The following is a 23,977-nucleotide window of genomic DNA, read 5'->3' on the forward strand; positions in this document are numbered from 1 at the left end:
AATTCATCCTCACCTCTCTCCGTTCCCCCCTCCTTTCACTGTGAAATAAATGCCAGTACTAAGAAGCGATGGGATGGCAGGGAGAAATTATCTATTAAAGACGATAGTCTTTCTTGGGCTACTTACGCACAGAAATTTTGGTCTGTATGTATGTCTGTCTGTCTGTCTGTCTGTCCGTCTATCTGTCTGTTCAGCCACACGGCCAAAGTAAAATTGATACTGCGCAATAGTCTTATATACTCACAGCCAAATGTAAACGTCTAAGCCCGGTTTATATGTTCATACTTGTCAACTTTGTTGAACAAGAACAAGACATTACGCAAATATAAGACAAGGAATTAGTACATAAGGGACATTTACAGTGTTCCTTTATTAAAAATTTATCGATGCTTGGTTTTTCGATATAAAATGATATTTTACTTCATTCTACATCCACTGCAGAAAACTGTCGCCTGCTGTTGCCCGCGCCCCCTCCTGGCGGCATATGAGAAATCACGCGGCAATAGCAACGAAAGGTTCCACTAGCTAGCTTCCACGTTCTGCTTCGAACGCACTTGGAACACGGCAACGCGGATCTATAAACCTTTCATTCGGCCGCCTCGATTCACGCACGCCTCCGCCGTACTGCAGCGCTGGTATCGAGGAACCCGGCCTGTAGCAGTGGAACGCGGTATATTCAAATCACCTTGAGCAAACCTTTAGTGTGTTTACCTTGGGATGAGCGCGACGGAACAGGGACAGCGTGAGAGGTGAGCGGGAAAGCAAAGGGGGGCATTTCCTTGGCAAACGTCTGCAAAGGCTATCGTCTTTTGACGACATTTGCAACGAAAGGAGCAGATACGCGGCCAATTTTTTTTAATATTTACCACAGCCAACCGTCGGTTAAAGGAGTCTACACACACAACGAGCGTAGGGTTAAATTCTGCTTTATCTTTTTTTTTTTTTGCTACCTGCAGGAACCTTAAGGCGCTTAAGGTGCGAAGAGTCGGCGACATAAAGCCCACTTTCAGAGTATTACCAGAGCTACGGAATAAATTCATAGAACACATGGTACAAACGAGCACTTTCAACAGTTTTTTTTTGCTGCTAGACTTTGAAAGACGCAAGCGAGTTTTGTTTATAAAGGGCAAGAAATGTGGTCGGCGGCGTTGTTGCATTGCAGGCCGGCATCGCGAATAATCGTAGCCAAAGCTGAGAACATTTAAGTCATGGTTGTAAGTAAAAATCTCTTCACTTCGACTGGCTCTGCGATCACACGTCCGGCGAAAAATAATTTAACATTTATCTTTCGAGGCAAGTAAACAGCGCCAACCCTTTGGGACATGTTTCTTTTCTCCAATTTTACAGTTTTTAGCAGTGTATAGTATAGGGGACGTCTCGCAAGGCAAATACATTGTGATAAATGCAAGGGTCCATAAGAGGCCCAATTGAAACCCATAAGCACCGGTTGAACGAGGTGTATACAAGAGCACCGCGGATGTAATGTCAATCAACGAATTCCTCCTCAAGCCTTAAAGGAGCCATGAAGAGAAAATACAACTTCATTTAATTTAAATGAACTAGGATTCAGTATCTCACTCAGCTGCATACAGCCACCAAAGATGTTTTTAAACAAAAAAAAGCAAGAAGTATTTAAAAACTTTCAAATATTGTGCCACAGTGACGTGTTATGACCAAGAATGACGTCATACGGGCCCAACAATAAAACAATTTTCAGCGCGTTAACTGCACGTTAGCATTCAAGTGATGCGGTCAAATGGAACTACAGGCCCAATTACAGACGTCCAGTCATGTGTCGTCGCGACAGGTCAGTTAGGCGGCCGCCAATCGCACAAACAAGGTTCCGTGACGTCATAGAAAAGTTGCGGGAAATTGGCTAGGGGGTCGCGACTGCTTCACACGTTTTCTTTAATATATCCGCTTTTGTTCGAAGGTTGCGATGATATTGGTATCATTGTTATCGGGACTAAGCAGTCTTTCTAATAAACCCAACTTGTATTTTGTCTTCATGGCTCCTTTAAAGTGACTGCTTTTCTGAAGTTTTGGCACTAATATCAATTGAGTGAAAAATAACGGCACTTCATAGTGAGATGCAGCTGTTCTCCTATATTACTCACATATTTCTAATACAGTAACAAATGTATTTCGGGGGGGGGGGGTGCGTTGCAATAACACTACTCCAACATTACGCCGAGTTTCACCTGTTGTTTATAGTTACTTAGTAAACAGTGAAGTTGTAAATATTGCAGAATTGCCGTCCGCTGTCACTTCATGGGCTTCTACGGGAGGGAAACGGACAGACAAATGTTTGTCACCTAAAATAAAACTCTAGTCCTTCCAACCTTCATCCAGCTAATTAACAGGAAGTATGTTCAATCAGAAATGACAAACAAACGTGTTTTGTTTCGTGCGTGGATGCGTCGATTGAGGTAAAACACACAACAGCTTCGCTGATCGTCCTTCTGCACAGAGTGTAAGGACTGATGAATTTCTCGCGTGCATACCGAACATTTCGTCCGAAACTATCAAAACTAGCCTTTCTTTTTTTGCCACACCTTCGTGTCCTGTATTTTGATATTTATTTATATGTCTAGTGTTTCCTTTTTTGTTTTTCTTTTCTTTCACCTAACGTTGTATATATGTCCCATCTTATTCTTGCCCATGTGTTATATATTTATGTAAGCGCTCTACCCTATCCCCCTATTCCTACGTACTCTTTCCTCCCTATCCCACCTCCCCTACACCAGCAGGCGTTCCTGAGTCCGCCCCCAGGCAAGACAATTTACGCCTGTTGGTGGACCTTCCTTTCTTTCATTTGTACAATAAATACATACATACATACTTTCTTTCGCAACAGACACCAAATGCTCTTTATTTGCCGCTTCTGTTATTTTACCGGGCATCCGTATTGCGAAAGCAGCGAAAGCACTACACAACCACGGCAAGCCATTGACGCACTTGTCGTGCCTTATGCGCAGTGTGCGCGAGCCGACGTCAGCGTCCGCCGGGGAAGCCTTTCGCCAACCGGCAACGTTGGCCAAGGGCGGGCGAGCGGCAGCGCGCATGCGCCGTCGAGCCGGCGAACGATGTGGATGAGCAGGCTCCGCGGCACGGCGCTACCTGTTCGCTCGCAGTGAACCATCCGCTTCGACTCTTCACTTCATTCACTCGCCGGCGAACGTGCGGGCCCCGCGTGCGACGTTGGAGCGAAAGTCGATATCTCTTCGGAGCAGCTGAGCGTCGGCAGCGTTTTCCGCAGCAACACGCCGTGACATCGCCTCCCGACGCAATCTCCCTGTTGTGTCCCAGTAACGGAAACACATGGCCACCGGCGTTCTAGTGAGCTACCCGTCATCGGCTGCGGGACCCGGGGTCTTGGAGCAGGGCAAAGGTTAGTCACGTTTCAACTACCTTCCGTATCTGCGTAATCAGCGAATCAGCGAGATGTAAAACTTTCAATGTTCATGTTGTCGCGCTGATATGCTGCTAAGAACGACATCACGGGTGCGACTCCCGCACGATATGGCTTTTTTTGTTTCTCCTGGAAGTTACAAGCAATGGCTACGGAGTGAAAGCGTCTCAGTGTGCGCTGTGTGTACATAATCCTCCACTACTGCGCACTTAATGTTGAATTCAGCTGTCTTGTCAGTGCGCCAGGACAGCACAAAATAAACTAAGACGAAGAGCTGGAAAAAGACCGGACGCGCGCTGGGGTCTTTTTTCCTCATCTTCGCATCTTTGTTTATTTCTAGCTGCCAATAGGTTTACCGCACAAACAACCCATTTACCCGAGCTCTCCGCCGTATAAATTACACTAGTATAACGTTTACTTTTCCTATAAACTGTAATCAGTAAAAGCTGTGCAACAGGTGGTTCTCGCTCATAACCTTGGAAGACAAGGTTTTGGGAGCGATGCTTTATGGTAGTGATCGTGCCGCAGAGGGTTCAATCACGCAATGATGGAGATTATGTAGAGATTAGGTGGGAACAACTTTGTAGCCGCGGAATTAGGAAGGTGGAGATGTGGAGATTTACAGGTGATATGCGGAGACCTCGCTTACAAAACACACGCACTCGCGCACGCACGCACACAGACACAAACACGCAGAAAATCACACCACGCTCTCTCTCGCTCTCTCTCTCTCTATAATCTTTAGTTCATAAAAGGGTCGTGTCACACTGGACATTTTCGGTTTCTTGTAGGATGTTGTACGGGCGTGATATCGATGTTGAGAAGTTTGATTGATCAAGGCAATGTCATATGATATTAAGGTTACACAAAAAATGACGCAAAATTCCAACTCCCCTTGTTTATTTATATGTTTTTGTGATCCTTACATACTTACTTGTACATACTTGTACAGCATACATTCGTACACTTAGTATAGAAATTAGCACCCAAACGTTCGATTTTGGCAACTATCCCACCGACTCTGGCAAAGCATTCTCTGCTGGCTATAAAACAAGGCGAGCAGGTTTTCTGTTAGGTGACGTAAGTATACATTCGTTCGCCCTCGGTTCTATACAGATTTGCTTGCTTACATAATATGTGGAAAGGTTGTGAATATGTTGTGTGGGTAGAATGCTCAAGGCATAGGTGTAGGAAGGTGTGGTACTGGTCATCGGTGTAATACAGTGTCTGCGAGCGAGACCCTACAATTTTGCTTGAACATCGTTTTTCGGCAAGTACTCTTTTTGGCATAAACATGGTCAATAAAATTAAAAAAAAAAACGTTTTTTGACTGAGGTAAATGTGAGAGCTTACGGGTACTTTTTTGTGACACTTTGCTGCTAATCTCAGAGTGTGGTAGCATTTAACGCTAATTAGTTTATTGACAGCACCGAGGGGTGAGGGGCACAGTCATTATCAGAGATGACACATGCGCACGATTGGCATTTTTTAGTTATGCCGTGCCTAAAGTTACCTTTCGGCTATGGAGGAGCATGAAAATGGGAGTGTAACGAAAATAAACGAAAAATTGTAGCACCAGGTCAGTGTAGTTGGTAAAGGTTAATTGCAACCAGCACTACCAAGAACGCAGCCGTTCAGAACAACGAGCACAAGCTCCATCTAACGGCTAAAAAAATTTGGTCGTCAGCCAGCAGTTGCCTCCGTCTAATTGTCGTGTACTGTGTCTCGCGCTGTTTGCTTGCAGTGAAGGGGAAGTAACCTCTGCGAAAATTTCAGAAAGAAAGAAACATTCCTCTAACAGCAGTGCCGTAGTACAGTCTCGGAGAGTACCGGTGAAGACTTGTGGGCCCGATCCGCTAGCGCACACAACGGACATAACAGCAAAGCAAAAAATCGCGAACAGTAGAAGGAGCACTTCACATACATTTGGCATGCTTCACATACCTAATACAAAACGCCTCAAGGGGAATGTCTTTCGGTCATTCACCCATAATGTTGTTACAACGCTGCGAGTTGCTGAAGGGCATTGTCTAACATGAGCCGGAGGGTCGCTTCAACGTGGACTGAAGTTACATAGCCACTTTTAAAGTGTACCGAATTTGGTGCTCCTCGACCTAGGTGGACTTCGCGTGGAGGACCGATGAGCCGCTTGACTTACAGGCCATATTTTCAAGGGACCATTATAAGCAAACGCTGAAGTAAAAAAATGGATGAACATAGCTAAAATATCTCCATGATTCCTTCGATGACGAAGTAAAGTTGGCGAACTTTCATTTTTGTTATCACTGCCTGGGTTACGCACACAGCATGCAGTCGCAGTATTGCCTGGGGCCGGAGGCAAAGGTCATGCTGTTTCAAAACCAATTTTTGTGTCGGTCGGTCGAATACAAACGCAGACGAAACAAGGACACTGTTATTCTAGCCTTTTTCTCTCAGCTTTAACAATTTTATTTTCGCCTGACGTAATTTTAACGTGTTTATTAGTTTCATGCGACGCGATGCGCCCAAAACAATGAGTAAGGCTTTGCGCTGCTGAGCTCAAGGAAGCGGATTCGGTCCCGGACGCATCCGCTGTTTTTCTGATGGAGGTGAAAATTGGCAACACCCGTGCATTGAAATTTTAAGGCAGGTTAAAGATCCCCGGGAAGCCAAAATTAATCCGGAGCCCCCAACTACGACGCGCCTGTGTAGCTTCGGTGCGTCAAACCCCCATTTTCTTGCGACTTTCAAAGCTGCAAATGTCGTTGAAAGACGATAGTTCTCTGCCCCCCTTGCCTGATAGCGCCCTCTCCTGTCTCCTCCACCTACCCCTCACGCTTTTCCCCTCCATTTTACCTCCTCTTACTACGAATGCAATCGCTTTTGTTTAATTCAGTTTTCCCGCGCTTTCACTGCTCGCTGCCATCTCCTCGGACTTTCTTTTTTTGTCCTTCCTGGAAAAGCTCCAGCCGACATCTTTTGTTCCAGTGTTCGCCTTTATCTAGCCTGCCTTCGTCCCCATTGTTAAAGCGTTTTTATTTGTTCTGCTTTCGTTAAAACCAACCAAATGGGTATTCTTAGTTAAGAGGACGCTGGTACTTAGTTTTGCCTCAAACTTGCCGGCGTTTTCCCTTCGCGCTTCATAATGTGGACGCTTACAGGGCATGTCAGCAGTTTGAAAAGTTCGTGATGCTTCGTATCGTATCAGTATAAGTTCGTATCACGCGAATGCGGCGTGATACTGGGGGCCAATCCATGGTGCACGGCGATACCTTTAACGCAACAGAAACAGCCGGAAAAACAGTACTACCTTTAATAATAGCTATTGCCCATGATGCAATGAACTATTGAGAGCTGCGGCTGTAACATACCTTCGGTTGCGGCACCGTGCTATAATACTCTGTGAAAAAGGAACTGTACTGATGTACTAAATATGGGACCAGTAGCAAATTTATTTGGTCCTGGAAACTATTTGAAAATGCCCTGAAAGAAACGAATGTCAATACACAATCAATCAATCAATCAATCAATCAATCAATCAATCAATCAATCAATCAATCAATCAATCAATCAATCAATCAATCAATCAATCAATCAATCAATCAATCAATCAATCAATCAATCAATCAATCAATCAATCAATCCGTACGTTTATTCGCTCCACCACTTTGTACTGCTTGTATGCACCATTAGCTGAAGCTGTCTCCACTTGGCATGAGGATGGCGCGCATACCGATGTCCTTGTGTGGAACTTTTACCCCTGAGTTGCCACACCATTTTGGATTGTATCATGGCTGGTGTGTCGACGTCAAGATAGTCCTAGTGTTTGGCGCAATCCAAAAACAACTGTAAATACTACCTCCACTTTGAAGGAGGGTATGCATTCAGCCCCAAGAACAAAGAACGTTGAGTCATCCGCATACTCCAGAGTAATCCAGCATTTCTGCTCTCATCTGAGCGATGTTCTTGACCGGATAGTCACCAAGCTTTGTTGTTCCTGTGAGAACTAGTCGGGCCATCTGCCCGAAGCTCGTGTTGTACTTTCGGACTGTTTCGAAGTCGATCGTGCCAAAGTAGTCGAAGGGGCAGTAAAAATTCCTAAGCCTGAAAAACAAATGCAGCACCGTAAAATTTCTCCAGGCGCACGAAGACTGTTCGTACAGAAACCTTGTAACTGCCTCGTGCACGCCGAAGTCGCAAGGTACTCTGTAAACGAGGCCGGGACGGGATTGGAGCAACGCACTGGTCGGAAGCTCACCGGCATTGTAGTACCACTCAGAAGGACGATAGTCATGGTACAACTCGTACCACAGCCGGAGATACTCGGCGTCCTTATGGGCTGCAATGACTTGTGTACCAACAAATTGTCCAGGAGGCCACCCAATGGCCAGTTCGTAGCGTCTGTACTTGTCCAAGTTCTTCACGAGGTAGCAGTCACTGTCGAGGTATATGCCTCCATATTCTCGGAGAACCCTGATGCGAACGATGTCGGAGGCGTGCTGAACGTGGCTAATATTTTTACCGAAGATAGTTTCCGGCTTCTCGATGTGTCGCAGGCTTAATCGCGGGATGTCCTTGATGTGCTTCCAGAAAGGGCTCTTTTTGGTCGCGCTGCAGTTGTCACAGTGGATCATCAGTATGTCTGGGCTCTGTTGTATCCAAGCGGCCCGAATGCAGACGACTTCGACGAAAGAGAGGGACTTGTTTCCGAGCCTGACGAAGTGTACAAAATTCGGCACGAAATTGTCTTCGTTGACGCTAACATTTACGTCTGGTACAGGCGAATCCCAGCAGAAAAAATCTGGCACCGGGTGCCTGGGAATCCAGTATAGACAAACAAAAACAAGTCCGAGGCAGAACCAAGTAACTCTTCGTAAATTCGATCTCATTCGTAAAATGAAAAAGCGTGCACGTCTCATACTTCAGTGTTGGATAGAAACTTATTTTGCCGTGCAAGCTTATTTACCGTGTAAGCTCGCAAAGATAGGATCAGCTACTTCTGGAGACGTACTTTTTGATGGTGTTTTCAAACAAAATGATCAGCAGAGGTCAATCAATATTCTTCATGTTCACTTTTCTTGCACATAACGACAATCTAGCGAAGGCGACAAAAGGTAACCAGGCAGAAGTAGTCAATGATATAATACCTGTCCAAACGTTTTGTCCACAAGCGCTACGTTCTTCGCAGGGTTTCCCACTTGGTGAACAGGACACTAGCAAGACAAGGTCACTTGAAATTACCGGCGGGGTATTTCTGTAGGTGTTGTCTTCATTCCGCTGAACCTAGCGATGGCGACGTAACGTAATCATGAAGAAGCAGTCACTGAAATAAGACCTGTCCAAACGTTTCGTCCACAAGCGCAACTTTCTTAGCGGCGTTAACCACTTGGCGAACAGGACACTTGCAAGGAAAGGTCACTCGAAATTACTTGCAGTGCATTTCTGTTGGTGTTGTCTTCATTCCCTTCGAGGGGGAGGAACTGCTGGCTGTTTGCACACCTTCGGAATCACTCAGATTCGGCAAAGCTGGTGGCTTGACCTCGCGTGGCTGCTCCACACTCCCACGCTTAGACGGGGTCATACACATACCCGCAGGGGCGAATTGGCCAACGCTAACTAGACGCAGGAAAGCACGTGCGTGTAGACACGTTCTACTGATGTTTGCCTCCAGACCAGTCGCACCGTTTTACACATCATGATGTTGTGGAGCGTAAATACCACAGCGAAGTTGTTAGCCTCTCGCTAGTTTTGGATTTTTTTGGGAGTCTTTGTGTTACAAAGGAGGTGAAAGCGAAGAGAACGAACGCAGCACCGCTATTCACGTGCCCCGGAAAGCAAGCGAACAAAAAGAACCAAAAACAAGTCAAGAAAACAATGAACGCGACACAGCCACTCACGCGGCGCCTGCCAATTGGCCTGCCGGAAGAATACCACGGGAACACATGAAGCAAGAAATCTTCAGAAGGCCGCGCCACGAATATCCGCCCAGCCGGCCACCTGATGGGGGTGGCGCATGCGCATTCCATACCCCGTAGAGGTGCGCAAATGGCACATTCCGCAATTTAGAGGCAGGATTGGATATTTTAAAGGCGATAGTGTTTCTTGGGCAATTTAAACGGGAAACTTTTTGTCAGTTTGTAGATTCACCGGCCCTGCCGGCGCGGGTTCGGCTCCCGGCCGCGGCGGCCGCTTTTCTGATGGAGGCGAAAAGCAAAAACGCCCGTGTGGTCAAGATTTCGGCGCAGGTTAAATATCCTTAGGTCGTCAAAATCAATCCTGAGCCCTCCACTACGCCCCGCCCTTATCGCCTGTGTAACGTCGGCGCGTTAAACCCCAGAATCAGTCAATCAAGCATCAGGGATATTTGAGGCAAAACATTAATACATAGCTGATGTTCTTTTATTTCAACTAAAAATAGACGTGGACGTAATTTTCGCGGTAGCAGCAAAATAGAAGTGAAGAAGATCGCAAGACCCCAGTGGCGGTTTTGCGGCGAGCCAATCAGGTTGTTAATAACAAGACGAAAACAAAAACAAAACAAAGAGAAAAAAAACAAGAAAAGGAGACGCCGGTGCGTCGTTTATAATTACTTTTCGTCTCGGATTGTCCTGCGGAGCGGCTCGGAGCGCCCTGCAAAAAGTTGGCAGGGCGCGTCAGGCACTGGTTTGTGAGTGCACGGTGAAGAAATTGACAGTCGTGTTTCGAAGACCCTGCGTGTACTGCAGGCCGACATTATGGGAAATGTTGCGCGCTCTCAGCGCCTTCTGCACAGTACAGGTGTATATACTGTTTGCCTCAGCACGGGGGAAAGTTTCCAGGAATACCGTCGGCAGAAGGGCCAAGCTCTATTCCCTGCAAATTCATGAGGCGATATCACGTCGAAGGACGACAGGCGATGAGGTCAAGAGCCTTCTTGGCCGTCGGCTAGGCGAAGGTGTGGGTCATGCGAAGTTGCCGGGCTGCTCTACGGGACAAAATAAAAGACTGATATGGCAATTATTAAATGGCTGACACTGACGTCAAGACCAGCCGCCGGGTAAGCGTACCGCGTGCACGATGGAAGGCTGTGTACTTGTCCTGCGCTGTTATCTCCAGACTCCGAGGAATCTGGACGTGGTGCTCCGGAAAAGCAGGTTTTGACGTCGTGTATAAACTGGGCATGCACGGTTCAGTCGCTTGAGGCATTTATATTTTTTCCTAATTTCAGGGGTAAAGATAAGGCAATGTTATGAAAGTGGCAAACCGGTTGCAAGTCGAGTTTTTTTTTTTTTGTACAACCAGAACGTTGGTCTTATTTTTAATGGGAAAATAATTAGAAGCAGCAATATTGGCTTTCGAGGCGGCAAGGGGCTTAACGGTGGTAATGCTCATGGAGCGCATAATTGCATTGCAATGTTGAGGCATTGGAACTTGCGTCACGTATGCAGCTGGCCGGGTGAAGTCCAGACTCAGTTGTGTCCTGGAGATGCCCCAAACATCAGCTACAACAAAAGTCCTGTGCTTCAATAAAAGTGCATTCATTCATTCATTCATTCATTCATTCATTCATTCATTCATTCATTCATTCATTCATTCATTTCTGCGGGTGGCCGCAAGGCCCTAGCGCATTTGGGTTGAATGGAATCGAATGGATGACTTTATTATAGGAGGAGGCCAATAGGCCCTGTTGGGGGGCATGGGAAAAAAGGGGTAGGGGATGATGGTTCATATAAAATCTTCACTGTACTGCGAGGGTTCACTTAGCACGGTATGCACAGTTGAAGTTGTGGCGAGGACACTCTAATACGACCATGATCGGGGTATCCAATAGGAGCCGTTCAGGAGCCACAAGGGGTGTTTTTGGGGCGCCATCTAGAGAGTGGGTGAGCGATCCGGCATCATACTACTTTATAGAGACCTGTTTTGAGACCGAATTCTGTAATTTTCTGTAAAATTTCGGGGTTGCTTCTGACATGTTGGACATGTTCTTCAGAAGTCGTCGGGATTCTCGAGGGTGAGATGAGGATTCCGTGTACACCATGCGATTTACACTTCCATAAACATTTGACAGGAGGGTACCTATATGGGAAAATAAAAGTAGAGGTGGAAAAGAGACGAAGTATAGGCATTTATAACAATTTCTGGCAAGTGGATGCATCAGTCCTGTGTTGACTAAAAACTCATTTCACATATTGCTCAGCCCTTTTGAACTTTGGAGACACTATCAGAAGCCTAGTAGAGCTGTTTTACAGAGTCGACATTTCACCGGCAGTGGCCCGTTACTTCGGATGCTAACTTTGCAAGAGAACTTTGTAAAAATGTATGAAAATTTTGTTTATTTAGTCCTCGAAAGTTTCGGCCCATGGAGTTTCGCCTGACGGCTTATCTCTGGAAATGGGTAGAAACTTCTCCTAAATCCGATACCGAACACCAAGCAATACTTCGCCTTCAGTGCCAACTGTGCAAAGAATGCTTGAGATTGCTTGATTGCCTTAGAGTGATGAATAATTTAATTAACACGACGCCACCAATTACTGGACTTGTCATGGGCGCCAGTGGACATTCTTTGCAAGCTGGAGTGCAGACGTGGGCTTATTAGTTGTCACGTCTGTGGTCGTCTGGTGTCAATTCCTCCCAAACGAGCGTAGTCTAGGCTTAGAGGGCCTGAACTGCGACCTGAGGCCGGGGCATCCCGGAGTAGGGACGCTCCCACCAGGCGGGTGCCTTAACAACAGCACCAACACTCGTCAAATAAACATTTATTCTTCATCTTCCTTCCAAAAAAGTTTTTATGGGCCGTTCATTCAAATAAAGTAAATTTTCGAATCGTCAAACAGTTACACGGTGACATTTTTAACATTTGTGGTTTAGATTTAGGATCGTTACAAACCCGATTTGGCGGTTCATTTTTTTTTTTTTTCAGAAGAGGTGCGTTTTATGGCGGAGGTCCCTTTCGTGGCCCTAACTATTGTGCTTGTGGCGTATTTTGGGGCGGAAGGGGTGCAATTCCCGAAAGCATTTTTTTTTTGGGTGGGGGGTGGGGGGAAGGGGGGGGGTACATTGTGAGACGATACCGGGTTTACGCAAAAACAAAGGACCCTATGTATAAATGTATAACTAATTTTCTCGCTGTGTAAATCTTAAGTAGAGTGCTGAGCTTGGAAAGGCCAGCACATATTATTTGAAACAAAATTAATACATCAATGCACACAGCAATGTTACTTCCTATTTTTCTTCGTTATTCATTTATTTATTTCCTGAACGGGAGTCGGTGTCACTGAGGGAGTTAACGCTGGCAGTTCGCGTTCAAAAAAGTCGTTTACGAAGAATGAGCAGTGTGCCCTGCACTCTGAAATTGTTTGCTGCACTCTGGCTAATGAACAAGGCTTCCGCGGGGGAGCCGAACGTCTTTTCCTTTATAACCTACCGTGTTCGGTGCGCGTTTTCACTTTTTATCTTGCTGCACCTTGCAGGAGTGGATGTTAGGGCAATAAAGGAGAGTTGACTGTACAAGATTTAGGGCTTGGCTCTAAACGTGACGTGAACCAGTGGTGTTTACATTCCGAATAAAAACGCATAAACATCCTAGCTTCATTGTGCGTTACAATCAGGAACCTGGTCACGTCTCGGAACAGTGATTGAAATATCGACCGCCAAATTCTAAAAACAGTCCTTGTGTCTTGGGTAGTTCACAATTTGGGGTGAAAGTTGAACAACTCCCAGTCGGGAATGACCACAAGAAAAATTTCTGTAGTCGGCCGTATTTTTGCGTGGCGTACTGTCGTCTTGTGGTATTCTTGTCGTGTCGTGATTCTGATGTTCTGTCGTGTGTCGTATTCCTGTCCTGATTTTGATGTTATGGCGTGCCGAATTCCTCTCTTGTCGTGATCCAGTTGTTCCATCAGTAGTTGCACATGGTTTGAAGGTTATTGGGAAGAGTAGCCTAAATGGCAGTTCTGTTGTGACTACAGGAATGTTTGTCGTTGAGAAAACTGGCTTTTTCGTTACGACAGAAATGTGTGTCGTAACAACAGACGGTTCTGTCGCAACAACAGGACTTCTGTTGTCACAACAAAGTTTTTTGTCGCACGACAAGAATTCTTGTTAGGGTTTTGTGGTATTCCTGCTGTGATTTTAGACTCGGCTTTCGCCGCAACTTGTGAACTATCCAAGTTCACAACGAGAGTTGATCACGTGACAAAACCTAGCCGCAAAGAAAAATCATATTACCATATAAGCATGTTCTTCCCGCCGTTCTTCCGCAAGTCGGAACGACACCAGTTTATGCGGAAGCTAAGAACTAACTTCCCTTATTCCCTGCTTGATTTCTGCGTTCATTCACGAATTCACGAGGTGGTGACGTTTGGACGCGGCGTGTGCACTGGAAACGTTCTCGTTCGCAGCGGGACACTGCCGTTGCGTGGAGAAAGGCGCAGCCGCCGCGGGTATCTTATCTCGGCGGGTGTCTAGGAATTGTCTGGCGCGCGAGAACCCGCACGCGGATGTTTACACGGCGTCGCCCCGTCGGCGAATGTAGCGGCGGAGTAAAGTGCTTTCAACCAAGAAATTGGGTGTGCACAGACTCCGGCGTATATATGCGCCTGTTGTGACGCGCTCGAAGCAATGCATTCCTTGTCAAGGGCTTTAAGATTCGAAAACCATGTAATACTCGCGTGTACATGGACGACTAGGGCTCCTTTTTTCGCGCTCCGAAGCTGTAAGATGGATTACGAAGTGCCTTATTTCACTCGGCCAAACCTGATTGCTTTTAAAGCTAACTTACTTACCTTTGAAAGTGAACAATACAAGTTATTAGAAAGTTTGATAATCTCCAAGTAAACAAACTATGACTCCCTCTGTTTGATTTACTCTATGGTTTAACGCGCCGACTCAACGCAGGCGATGAGGCGTGCCGGAATGGAGGGCTCCGGATTAATTTTGACCACCTGGGGATATTTAACGTCCGCCGAAATGTCGTACACACGGGCGTTTTTGCTTTTCGCCTCCATCAGAAAAGCGGCCGCCGCGGCCGGGAATCGAACCCGCGTCCTCATGCTCAGCAGCACAACGCCTTAGCTACTGAGCCATGGCGGCGGGTGACGCACTCTGTTTACGTAATCAAACCTAAGACGTTGCTTATGGCATTGTTGCGCAATTTTTTCATTTTACCAAGCCGAAAATGTACGCATTCGAATTTAACCTGAGAGGTATAACGTAACGTTGAATACGTAGTCACCGTCGAGCCGACGTGATATCCATTCCACCACTCTGGTCATGGCAGTAATGTCGCGGCATCTATGGGACGCATCATGGTCCTGACTATGCGCACATCTTACTCGGTTGTAGGGAATGGGAGATATTGTGTGAGATATCTGAGAATAAAGTTACGACTAAGGCGGTAAGTTGGGCGAGTTGGTTACTAACTAAGGAAATCATCGTACTAGCGAACACTAAACAGAGACAAAGGTAAAAGAGGCGACGAAACACACGCTAGAACTTCAACTCAGTTTATGCAACAGAAACACGAAAAAAGGCTATATGTACATGAATCCTTGTCAAGGATTTGAAAAGTGACCGCTTGCCAGGATCGGAAAGCCAAAGGAAAAAAGTGCGTGTGGTGGCTGTTCCGTACGTGCATCAATTGTCCCACCGCCTGAAAAAGGTCGGTGGGAAGTGCGGTGTGCAGGTGGTATTCTCGGCACCTGAGAAGCTCTCCAAGATGCTGCGTAAGGTGAACAACCCTTACACAAAACCCCGCTGTGACACGAAGCGCAAAAGTAGGTTTGTGGATTGTGCGATGGGCGTAGTCTACAGGATCCCCCTGTCGTGCAAAAAAATGCTACGTCGGTCAAACAGGCAGGTGCCTTAATGTAAGGCTGAAAGAGCACCAAGCGGCTGTGAAGGCGCAGATGGGGGCTGGCCACCTGGCTGATCACTGCCGGAGGTGTAAGGATTGCACTCCAGATTTTCGGCACGCGCATCTTGTACAAGTGTTCCTCGCTGACAGAACGAGAAATTTTTGAGGCCTTCATGATAAACAGAGAAAGGGAAAGGTGCGTCAGTTCACCATCCTTGGCACTGTCTGCAAAGGAAATCGGTTTTTTGGAGAGGGGGAGCCGGTTGTGCACGGGTGAGGGGTGATAGCCGAACACACGTGTAAGTTTAATTTACGCCGAGTGATATTGGCGGGCACTGTGAGGTGGCTCTGTTATATGAGCAAGTGTGACGAGTGTGACACTATTTTATTTTATTTTGTTTGTGTTCGCTGTTTTTTACCCTTACCACGTTTCATGTACATATAGCCTTTTTTCGTGTTTCTGTTGCATACACTGAGTTGAAGTTCTAGCGTGTGTTTCGTCGCCTCTTTTACCTTTGTCTCTGTTTAGTGTTCGCTAGTACGATGATTTCCTTAGTTATAAAGTTACGCAAAAAAAAAACAGCTTTCAGTTTTGCCTGCAAAGGTAAACTTTATCACGCTGGGCCTCACGTTTTATACGCCAATATTCCTTGGTGCCTGTCACTCTCCTCATGAAATTGTTGTCACATAAGGCAGGCAAAACAATCTCAAAGCTTGCTGCAGTAATCCTGAAACATTCACTTTAATGCATCCATTATTGCGGGTTGTTCAGGCAAAAAAAAAAGGGGGGGGGGGGGTGGAGCGGTGGATAAGGGGTGTGCTAGTACAAAGATGTATGATCCGACGGGATGCTGAATCCAGTAACTCTGCATGAAGAATATTTAGCTTACGTTATACTAGAACTTTTTGTGACTAGTACATACCTCAAAACCTTCGGCAATAGGTGTGACAACAGCTCAAGAAAATACACAGGATCCACGAGGGAGCGGGCGACTAAAAGTGTTTTACTGCTTTCATCCACGCAGCCACTCGCGGTTGTCGCGACGTCACAATATCCCCATGATAAATAAGCTAGAGAAAGAGCAATAACCCAATTTCAAGAAACAATTCACCTAGTCTTAACAAAATGTGGTAGCATACATTGCTTCATTCCATTGGTACCTCTTTATTATTTTTTATTCCTTTATTTACTTCCTTTTTACCCCCATTTGTGAGGATGATAGGCGAAGTGCTGATTCATTCCGCGCTGTCAAGCCCTAACCAAATGAAAACTTCGATTATCTTACGCTGTTTGCTGTATTCTGTGCGTACAACTAAATTTTGTACGGAAATTTTGGGGAACACGCACGCCTTTGGAAATGTGAATAAGGTTTCCAGGTGGTGTTCACGCTTGCACACGCTCCTATGTCCGCAAGCAGCCATTGGTGCGTGTACCAGTTCTATAGACTTATTATACGTAGCAACAGTGGCTACCAATAGGAACAGCAGCTTGACTTATAATGTTTATGACCAGAAAGTAATATGCTATACTAGGAAGATGCTTTGTCGCATCATATGGTCAAGGGTAGACAACTTACGGTCGTAGACACGACCGCGCCAACCTACGTTATGTCTCGTTTTCCTCAACCTTCGCAAAAATAATATTCTTCCCACTGCAGCGCGACTTACAAGCTTAAGACGAACAGAACCTGTGCTGTTCTTTCTGAGTTTAGCTTTGGTGATTACGGCTTTATCGGACAAGAGATCCATCGGTGATGGCGTGCATGATATTGACTGTTCTTTTTCGAATGTTCTCTCCGAATGTCTGCAGTGAGACGCATGCGGCACTCCAAATCCGAGCCTTTGCTGCTGCTGCTTCCATCGCGCAAATCGTCCCCGGCGCAGTGCTCGGACCAGGACCGAAAATGCTCCGAGGCTAGCGTCAGAAGCTTGGCTCAGCAGCGGATTATGCGACATAGAGCAGAAGCCTTCAGCATGGAGAACATCAGAAGCCACTACAACTCGTGCTACACGTGAGTTTCTTCAACAGATCGGCGGGTTCTTTACCGAGTTCTGTAATCCGTTCTGTTCGGCCTTCTTGTATTCATTCAACTTATCATGCATGCTCTGTGAGCATGTATGAGAGGCATACGAGGCTTAACCTCGTGGTATTTTAAACCGTGTGATATCGTTGGCCGCTGAAAATTGTGAGCAACTGTTGGGCTACCCTGGAAGCGATGTATGCCGCATTTGTCTGGCGTGCATAGGTTGCTATTGTGGTCTCTCATCTACGTTTGACGGCAGTTAAACCGAACGTCGGCCTCCAGAGAAGCGTGTTGAGGCCTTCAAGCTGGTGGGTAAGCAAACAAAAAATGACAGCGGCGACAGGAAAAAAATATAAATTCAAAAGTGAGATACGCATGCACGTTTCTTCCCCATAATTTCTTAGGGGCTGCTCGGCAACGTCGCTGTTATTTTTTTATCATATATACTAGTGCCTTACATCCCTGCATGTACAAGAATTGTTATGAAATGTTGCCTTTTTCAAATGTAAACATAAAAAATATGGTTGTGCCGTGTAAGAGGTTAATATAAATACGTCGTCGGTAGCGACTAGTTTTTTCCTTACCGAAGACGAAATTCAACTTAGGAGTTTATGTTTATTAACAGGTTGACGTATAGCTCACACACAGTTAATATACAGTGCAAGTAGAAGCAGTAGAACTACTGGCTGGCAACAATTTCCTTCAGCAAAGTTGTGAGACCAGGGAAGTCACAGACATGACACGTTGTTGTTTGAAGGGAAAGTATATCGCGTGTTATTAAGTGTACGTAGTTAGGCTAACGCCGTCATTAATGTACTCGCCCCGTCCCTTGCCGTGTGCATCGCCTTTTCTCTTCGACTCTTCGTGATCTTCATAACCCTGTCGCGTACACACATTTGTGCTTCATTTTTTAAATTAACTGTGAAGTACTCCCCGCCTGTATGTGTCTCTTGTATTTTAGTAGGGCTCTCGCACGCGTTTAATAATGAATGTGTCATAAATATGTGAAGAAAAATTCTCTAGCAGAAATTGGAAGTTTCGGAAGAACTGTTCATCACAAAACGCGTATTTTTTATTAAGTCATTTGACCGCGACAAACTCTGCCGCTTTTCTCAAATATCGCCGCTCTAACTAATCGTTAACGGGGGTTGTATTGCGTGCAAATCTTGTTCAACGCGGAAACTGGCTACCGCCTTTCGCGTCTCTCTCTCTCTCTCTCTCTCTCTCTCTCTCTCTCTCTCTGGGGAGGCCGCGTGCCAATCTCAAGCGACACCGACGCAAGGCCATAAATGCAACGCATTTATATCACCCCCGGCTGATAATGCGACTTGACTTCTATTCACTCTATTCGTCTTGGAGATACAACGTCAAAATGTATCCCCCTGCTAACATTATATCCCCCTTTTCGGACTGCTTTTAATGCCTCTCCCTGAATTTTAATGACGTATTCAAGCAAAAATACAGTAAAAAAATCCCAGGCCTGCTCCACTAACGCGAAACCTGGGGAGGGGCGACGCATGCAGTGTTTAAGTGTATTCTTGGCGCCTTGGCATTTTTGCCAACGGAGATGAAACCGTTGGGATATATATATATATATATATATATATATATATATATATATATATATATATATATATATATATATATAGGGAGTAGTAGAACTTTGAAGATGGTAGAGAACACAAGATGGTAGAGAACACTCTAACTTTATCTTTTCGTTTTTGAGTTTCAGGACAGGCCTGTACCAGGAATGTTGCCGTGGGTGACACGTGCCATTTCAGTTGCCGGGCCATTGCTTTTTCTTTTGTGTGTGGGTTTATGTGGTTCCCCTCCCTGTTTTTTTTCTCCTTTTTTATTTTTTTTTCTTGACCTAGTTAGTTTTCCCCCGTCTCTATTTTTTCTTTTGACCTGAGGCTTGCAGATAGTTTCTGATAAGGACCCCACCCTCACCGCCCGGTCTGCTTCCGGCGGTTCTGAGATCCTTTTCCTATACCCCGCGGCGGGTCAATAAGCACCCTCTCATCCTTTCTGTCCAAAAATTCCACGAATATCAACCACCAGCTGACTTCCGTGTGACCTACTTCGCGGCTTAAACTAGACAACCTTCTTGGCCCCTCAATCTCTCCCCCGACACACTCCGAAACCAATCAGCTTGCTCAAATTCCCTTCCCTCTTTCCCTCTCCTTTCACCTGGGGTCCTACCCCTATATAAACCCTGCCTGCCAGGCGAGAGATTGCCCTGAGGAAAGCAAGTTCTCTTTGCTGAAACGTAGGCCACAATCGTGCTTTTACCTTGTTCGAAGTTTTTCTTCTCTTATATATATATATATATCTATATCTATATATATATATATATACAGAGAGAAATAATGCATTGATTGGGCGTCTAAATTGGGTCTTGTGGCCCGTCTAGCTGGGTCGCCAGTGAGGAGCTGGACCTCAAAATCTCCCATTACTCTCTGAAAGAAAGGGGGGGGGGGGTGGAGGAGGGTATACAGCTTTGCTGTAAAAGTCTCTTGTCTTTGAAGCACGAAGCTCTCTAGCGCGAGACGTGAACGAGTGTCCCGGTGGTTTTTTTTAGTACGCGTTACGTTCTAGCGCGAAGCGTAAACGAGTTTTCCGGTGTTTTAGTACTGTGACTACATGAGACGACGACTGTGAGGGTGACGACAGGAGACGCCAACAGCCCCAGCCCCTATGGGGCTTCGGCCCTGAAACGTTTTATTTCGCAAGGCTGCAAACGAAGCAGCCAAATGTTTCTCAACGGGGGGACAATAAAACCAGTCCTACTTCCTTGTAAGAGCTTGGCGAGCGTACACGAAGAGTAAGCCACGTTGGCGTCGAACTGTGCAAACAGCAGAGCCCATGAGCGTGCGTTTGTTTTGTCGCAGGTGCGGAGTCAGCTGGCACCAGGAGCACATTTCCCTGGACTGCTCGGAATGCGGAGGGTACGCGATGCACCGGCCCTGCTTGCGATGTAACGGCCACTGCGAGGGAGTCATGGACAGGGACCTGGCTGCCGTAAGCGTTCAGGCTTCGTCTTAAGCGTGGCTTATGCGCGCGTAGATGCGGTGTTTCGGCGCTTCCCTGTTCGTTGGCTCGATGAGTGTAGTAGCTTGCTGTCACCTAGATTACACGCGGTACGTGTTGTTCATTCTGCGTATACAAGCTGCGATGAGTGCTGCAGACGCCGAGACAAGGCTTGCGAAGGAAGCTGCCATTTGCAGCAGTCATTTTTCTATTATGGCTGCCATGACTAGAAGTAACCATTTAGACGCAAGAATTCATGGAAGTATAGAGTTTGCTGAAAGCAGCATTGACGGAATACAGTGGAATACTGTTCTAACGTACCCGCATAAGCCGTATTTTCTTTTTATTCGTTGTTTAGACGAATCCCTGATTCGGTTTCTCTTTAATCTAATGCATTCGGACAAACCGCAGTGCCGGTTAGTACGTACTGTCTTCGCGTCCCCGTCAGGTACGGTTTAACGAGGTTTCACTGTGTATTTATGTAAATTTATTGTGCGTACAACACATTGCAGAGAATGTCGATGCCGCTACCGCAGTTATAGGTTTCACTAACCGTTTACGTAAATGAGAGCCAACACAAAAAGTGCGAACTATTAGTGAAATTAACTAAATTTTGATCTTCACAAACTAATCGTTATTTACGAGCTCATATTTAGACAGCGAGTATTGCGCGGTTCCGAGTGCACACGAATACCGTTAATACATCGGGAAAAATTAAATGCCCTCATTGTAGTGTTCGCGACTCATAATTCCGGCTACAGCAGCGCGAGAAGCCCCAACTAACACCCAGATAGATGCGCGCGCTGCGGCCTTCCACACTGACGTCCATCGGTTTTACTTTCACGGAGCAGCAATGAGTGACAGCTTGGATCATCACTGTGCTGGATTCACCATTCTTGGCCTCAGTTGGCGGCCATTGTTACATACATAGTCACTCCTGTAGGCGCGCAACGCTGGTGCGCAAATGTTGGCATGCTCAAGGCATTTTAAATGACTTCACTACGATAATGTTTCCACGATTTCTAGGGAAAGAATTAATTTAATGTTTCACTGAGCGAGAAGGCAGGGGTTCGCATTGGTGTCAGCGTCTTCAACAGCGAAACTGTTGTTCTACCATGCGCCTTTGAAGCGTTTCATATGGCGAAGCATTCTGCACCTTGCACGCGCTTAATTAAGCGCGCAGTAGCAAAGAGGGGCCTATCCACCTCAGTGCACCGCGGATGAAGTAGGGGAGCGCAAGGATGCAGCCAAGTGAGCGAACAGGCAGACAGAGAAATCCGCCACATCAACGCTCAGTCCAAATACATAGCGGTAGGGCCGAGCAGCGGCGCAGTGTGCAATAGACAGATCGAAGCCATTCGAAAGCTTCAGGTGGGAAGGAACCTCGAAGCATATCGCCTCAAGTGGCAAGAAGACGAAGCCTTACCAGAGTGCGAAAGGAAGCAGAGCGTCTCGGGCGTACAATACGACAATAATGATTTCGTATTCAGAACACTTAAACGCCCAAGTGTCCTCGGACTGTTTTGTTCGGAAGAACCAATGAACATTGAACTCCATTAATAGGCGGTCGTTATTTCCTCTTGTGAAACCGGTTTCCAGTAAATTTCAATGTAGGAAGTGAGCTAAGCATTCATGCTTTATTATTAAACAATATCCCCGGGGCCGCCGTTCCGGGGGCCGCAAGACAAATGAAATTGCGCGAACGACGGGAGGCACCTACTGCAATTCTTTTTTTAAACTTAAATTGACGAAAAAGAACCTCGTAAATGTGGAGTACTTTATAAATGAAGACCCTTCTAAGCAATTATGAGCTCATTAATCTTTCTTAGCACTTTTCTGTCAGACAATAGCTGCATAGAGCTCTAAGGAGGGTATTCATTATATCCCTCTCTTCTGTTCTCATTACGCTTCAATATTTCCCTTGGCTAATATCTTTGACAATTCGAAAGGCTTGATGGTCCTAGATATTTAGTGAAAAAAATATGGTGGTTTGATTCATTCATTTCTTAGGACCGATGCATCCCTAATCGTAAGCTTCTTTGTTTTTCTCTTACCCGCAGTCCCACAAGCAGCGCCTTGCTCAATGGCTGGGTGACTGCAAGGACACTCCAGGGGCCCCGGCTGTAGAGCGTCAAGACTCTTGAATGCGGAGAAGCGTCGTACCGCCGCTGTGCGACATTGTACATAGGACAACCGCCTTCACACCGTCGCGGACTCAGCAAGTCGCTGCGTTGTGCCCTGCAATACCCAGCGACGGGTGCACGTCAGGCGTCGATTATTTTGGCAGCCGCTTTGTTGAGCACCTTCGACTTAGCTTTGACCGCCGCGGATAATCCAAAGATGACCAACTTTGGGTCTGGCGAGATTCGATTGGCGAGAAGTAAGGGATTTCATCCAGTGCCTACCATAGAGTTATAGCAGATCGGAAAAATGGTGGTGGTGTGGTTCCCGGTACAGAAACGATGCTTCTGCGCGTGTGCAAATGAAACAAAAAATAAAACAATCAGGTTGCGCGCACGTGGTGTGCCTGCAGAGCTTGATTGAGGTTTCAAGCATTCGTGTAACAGTGTACTAAAAAATTACAAAATTCTGTAAAGGCCGTGTACAGAAGGTGCGCAGTTGGCTGGCCACTTTCTCGCACATCTCGCACGTGTGTACTGCCAAAGTCGCCAATGAAGCCGCTTACCGCCAGAATACGCTAGTCCCACCCTGCATTGCAGGGGCGTTTACAAGCGTGTCTTATTTATTCGAAGGTGTGCGACTAAATGTGTATCATTCATGTGTGCCCATAGTGTCCAATAAAAGTATTTTCATGGTCCCTTCGTGAATGCCTCTCTGCATTTCACCCATGGCTGCATGCAGCCGGCTCATCAAACGCATGAGGGAGGCCACGGATAAAAACAGCTTGAAATGCATTCCGCGCAACCGTTAGATGCCGCTCTCTCGTTTCAGATTTTTCCGCTTGCAGAGGAAAGCGGCGCGGAAAACACTTTTCTCTATACTCCTGTTGCGTAGTTAGGCCTACAAGCAGGTTCCAATTCGAGGAACGCTTGGTAGAAAGCTTACGAAGAAGCCTAATTAGACATCTAAAGGAATAAGAATTGTAACGTCGCAGCGGTCACGAACGTAACACCAACGCAGACGACAACCTCGCAGCAGACATTTTGAGAAACGCAAGGCGCAGATTTCGTAAATAACAAAATCGTTAATATTACAAACGTTACGTGATTTAAGAATTAATATCATCGTTACCACTAGTAAATTACACTAAATATTTCTATAAAAAAACAAGTTAGTTTGTAACATTAATACGCGAAAAGGTGGCGTTGTCGTCACTTGATAGTTTGGACAGGAAGGTAGCCTGCATCGTTGGCTGACTTGGATGCTGTTTCCTCGAAGCAGTCTCCGTTGACTGCTTCGTTGGAATTGGAACGGCGCTTAACATGGTGGACTGTCCGCGAAGAAGGCAACGAAGCCGTCACAACGGTAAATTGAAACGCACCCTAAGCTCAGCTGCAAAACGTTCCACATAAATCTGTGACCCAAGTGTCCATTCTATTTTGTGGGCCAAATCTCACTTTGATTAGTACCTGCGAGGAATAAATTCCCAGTAACTCAACTTGAAACTCCTTACCATTTCTATTGTCATGTTGTTGCATTCAATCACATGCTACTGAAATAAAATAGGCTCACGTG

At 46.1% G+C, this 23,977-nt stretch overlaps 2 protein-coding genes across 2 annotated transcripts; one reads left to right on the forward strand and one right to left on the reverse strand.

Annotated features, from left to right (window-relative positions):
- The first annotated feature begins 3,033 nt into the window (after positions 1-3,033).
- Positions 3,034-23,100, forward strand: LOC144174742 (uncharacterized). Its single transcript, XM_077703582.1, has 4 exons — positions 3,034-3,391; positions 17,038-17,239; positions 20,143-20,272; positions 22,342-23,100. Exons 1-4 carry the CDS (start codon positions 3,322-3,324, stop codon positions 22,423-22,425), a joined length of 486 nt encoding a protein of 161 aa, XP_077559708.1. The 5' UTR covers positions 3,034-3,321; the 3' UTR covers positions 22,426-23,100.
- Positions 7,223-8,303, reverse strand: LOC144174741 (uncharacterized). The gene has a single exon (XM_077703581.1). It carries the CDS (start codon positions 8,278-8,280, stop codon positions 7,303-7,305), a length of 978 nt encoding a protein of 325 aa, XP_077559707.1. The 5' UTR covers positions 8,281-8,303; the 3' UTR covers positions 7,223-7,302.
- Positions 23,101-23,977: the final 877 nt, after the last annotated feature.

Source organism: Haemaphysalis longicornis, unplaced genomic scaffold, assembly GCF_048455015.1.
Source record: "Haemaphysalis longicornis isolate Haplotype H1 unplaced genomic scaffold, Haemaphysalis longicornis Haplotype H1 scaffold_3, whole genome shotgun sequence".
Taxonomy (NCBI): Eukaryota; Metazoa; Arthropoda; class Arachnida; order Ixodida; family Ixodidae; genus Haemaphysalis; species Haemaphysalis longicornis.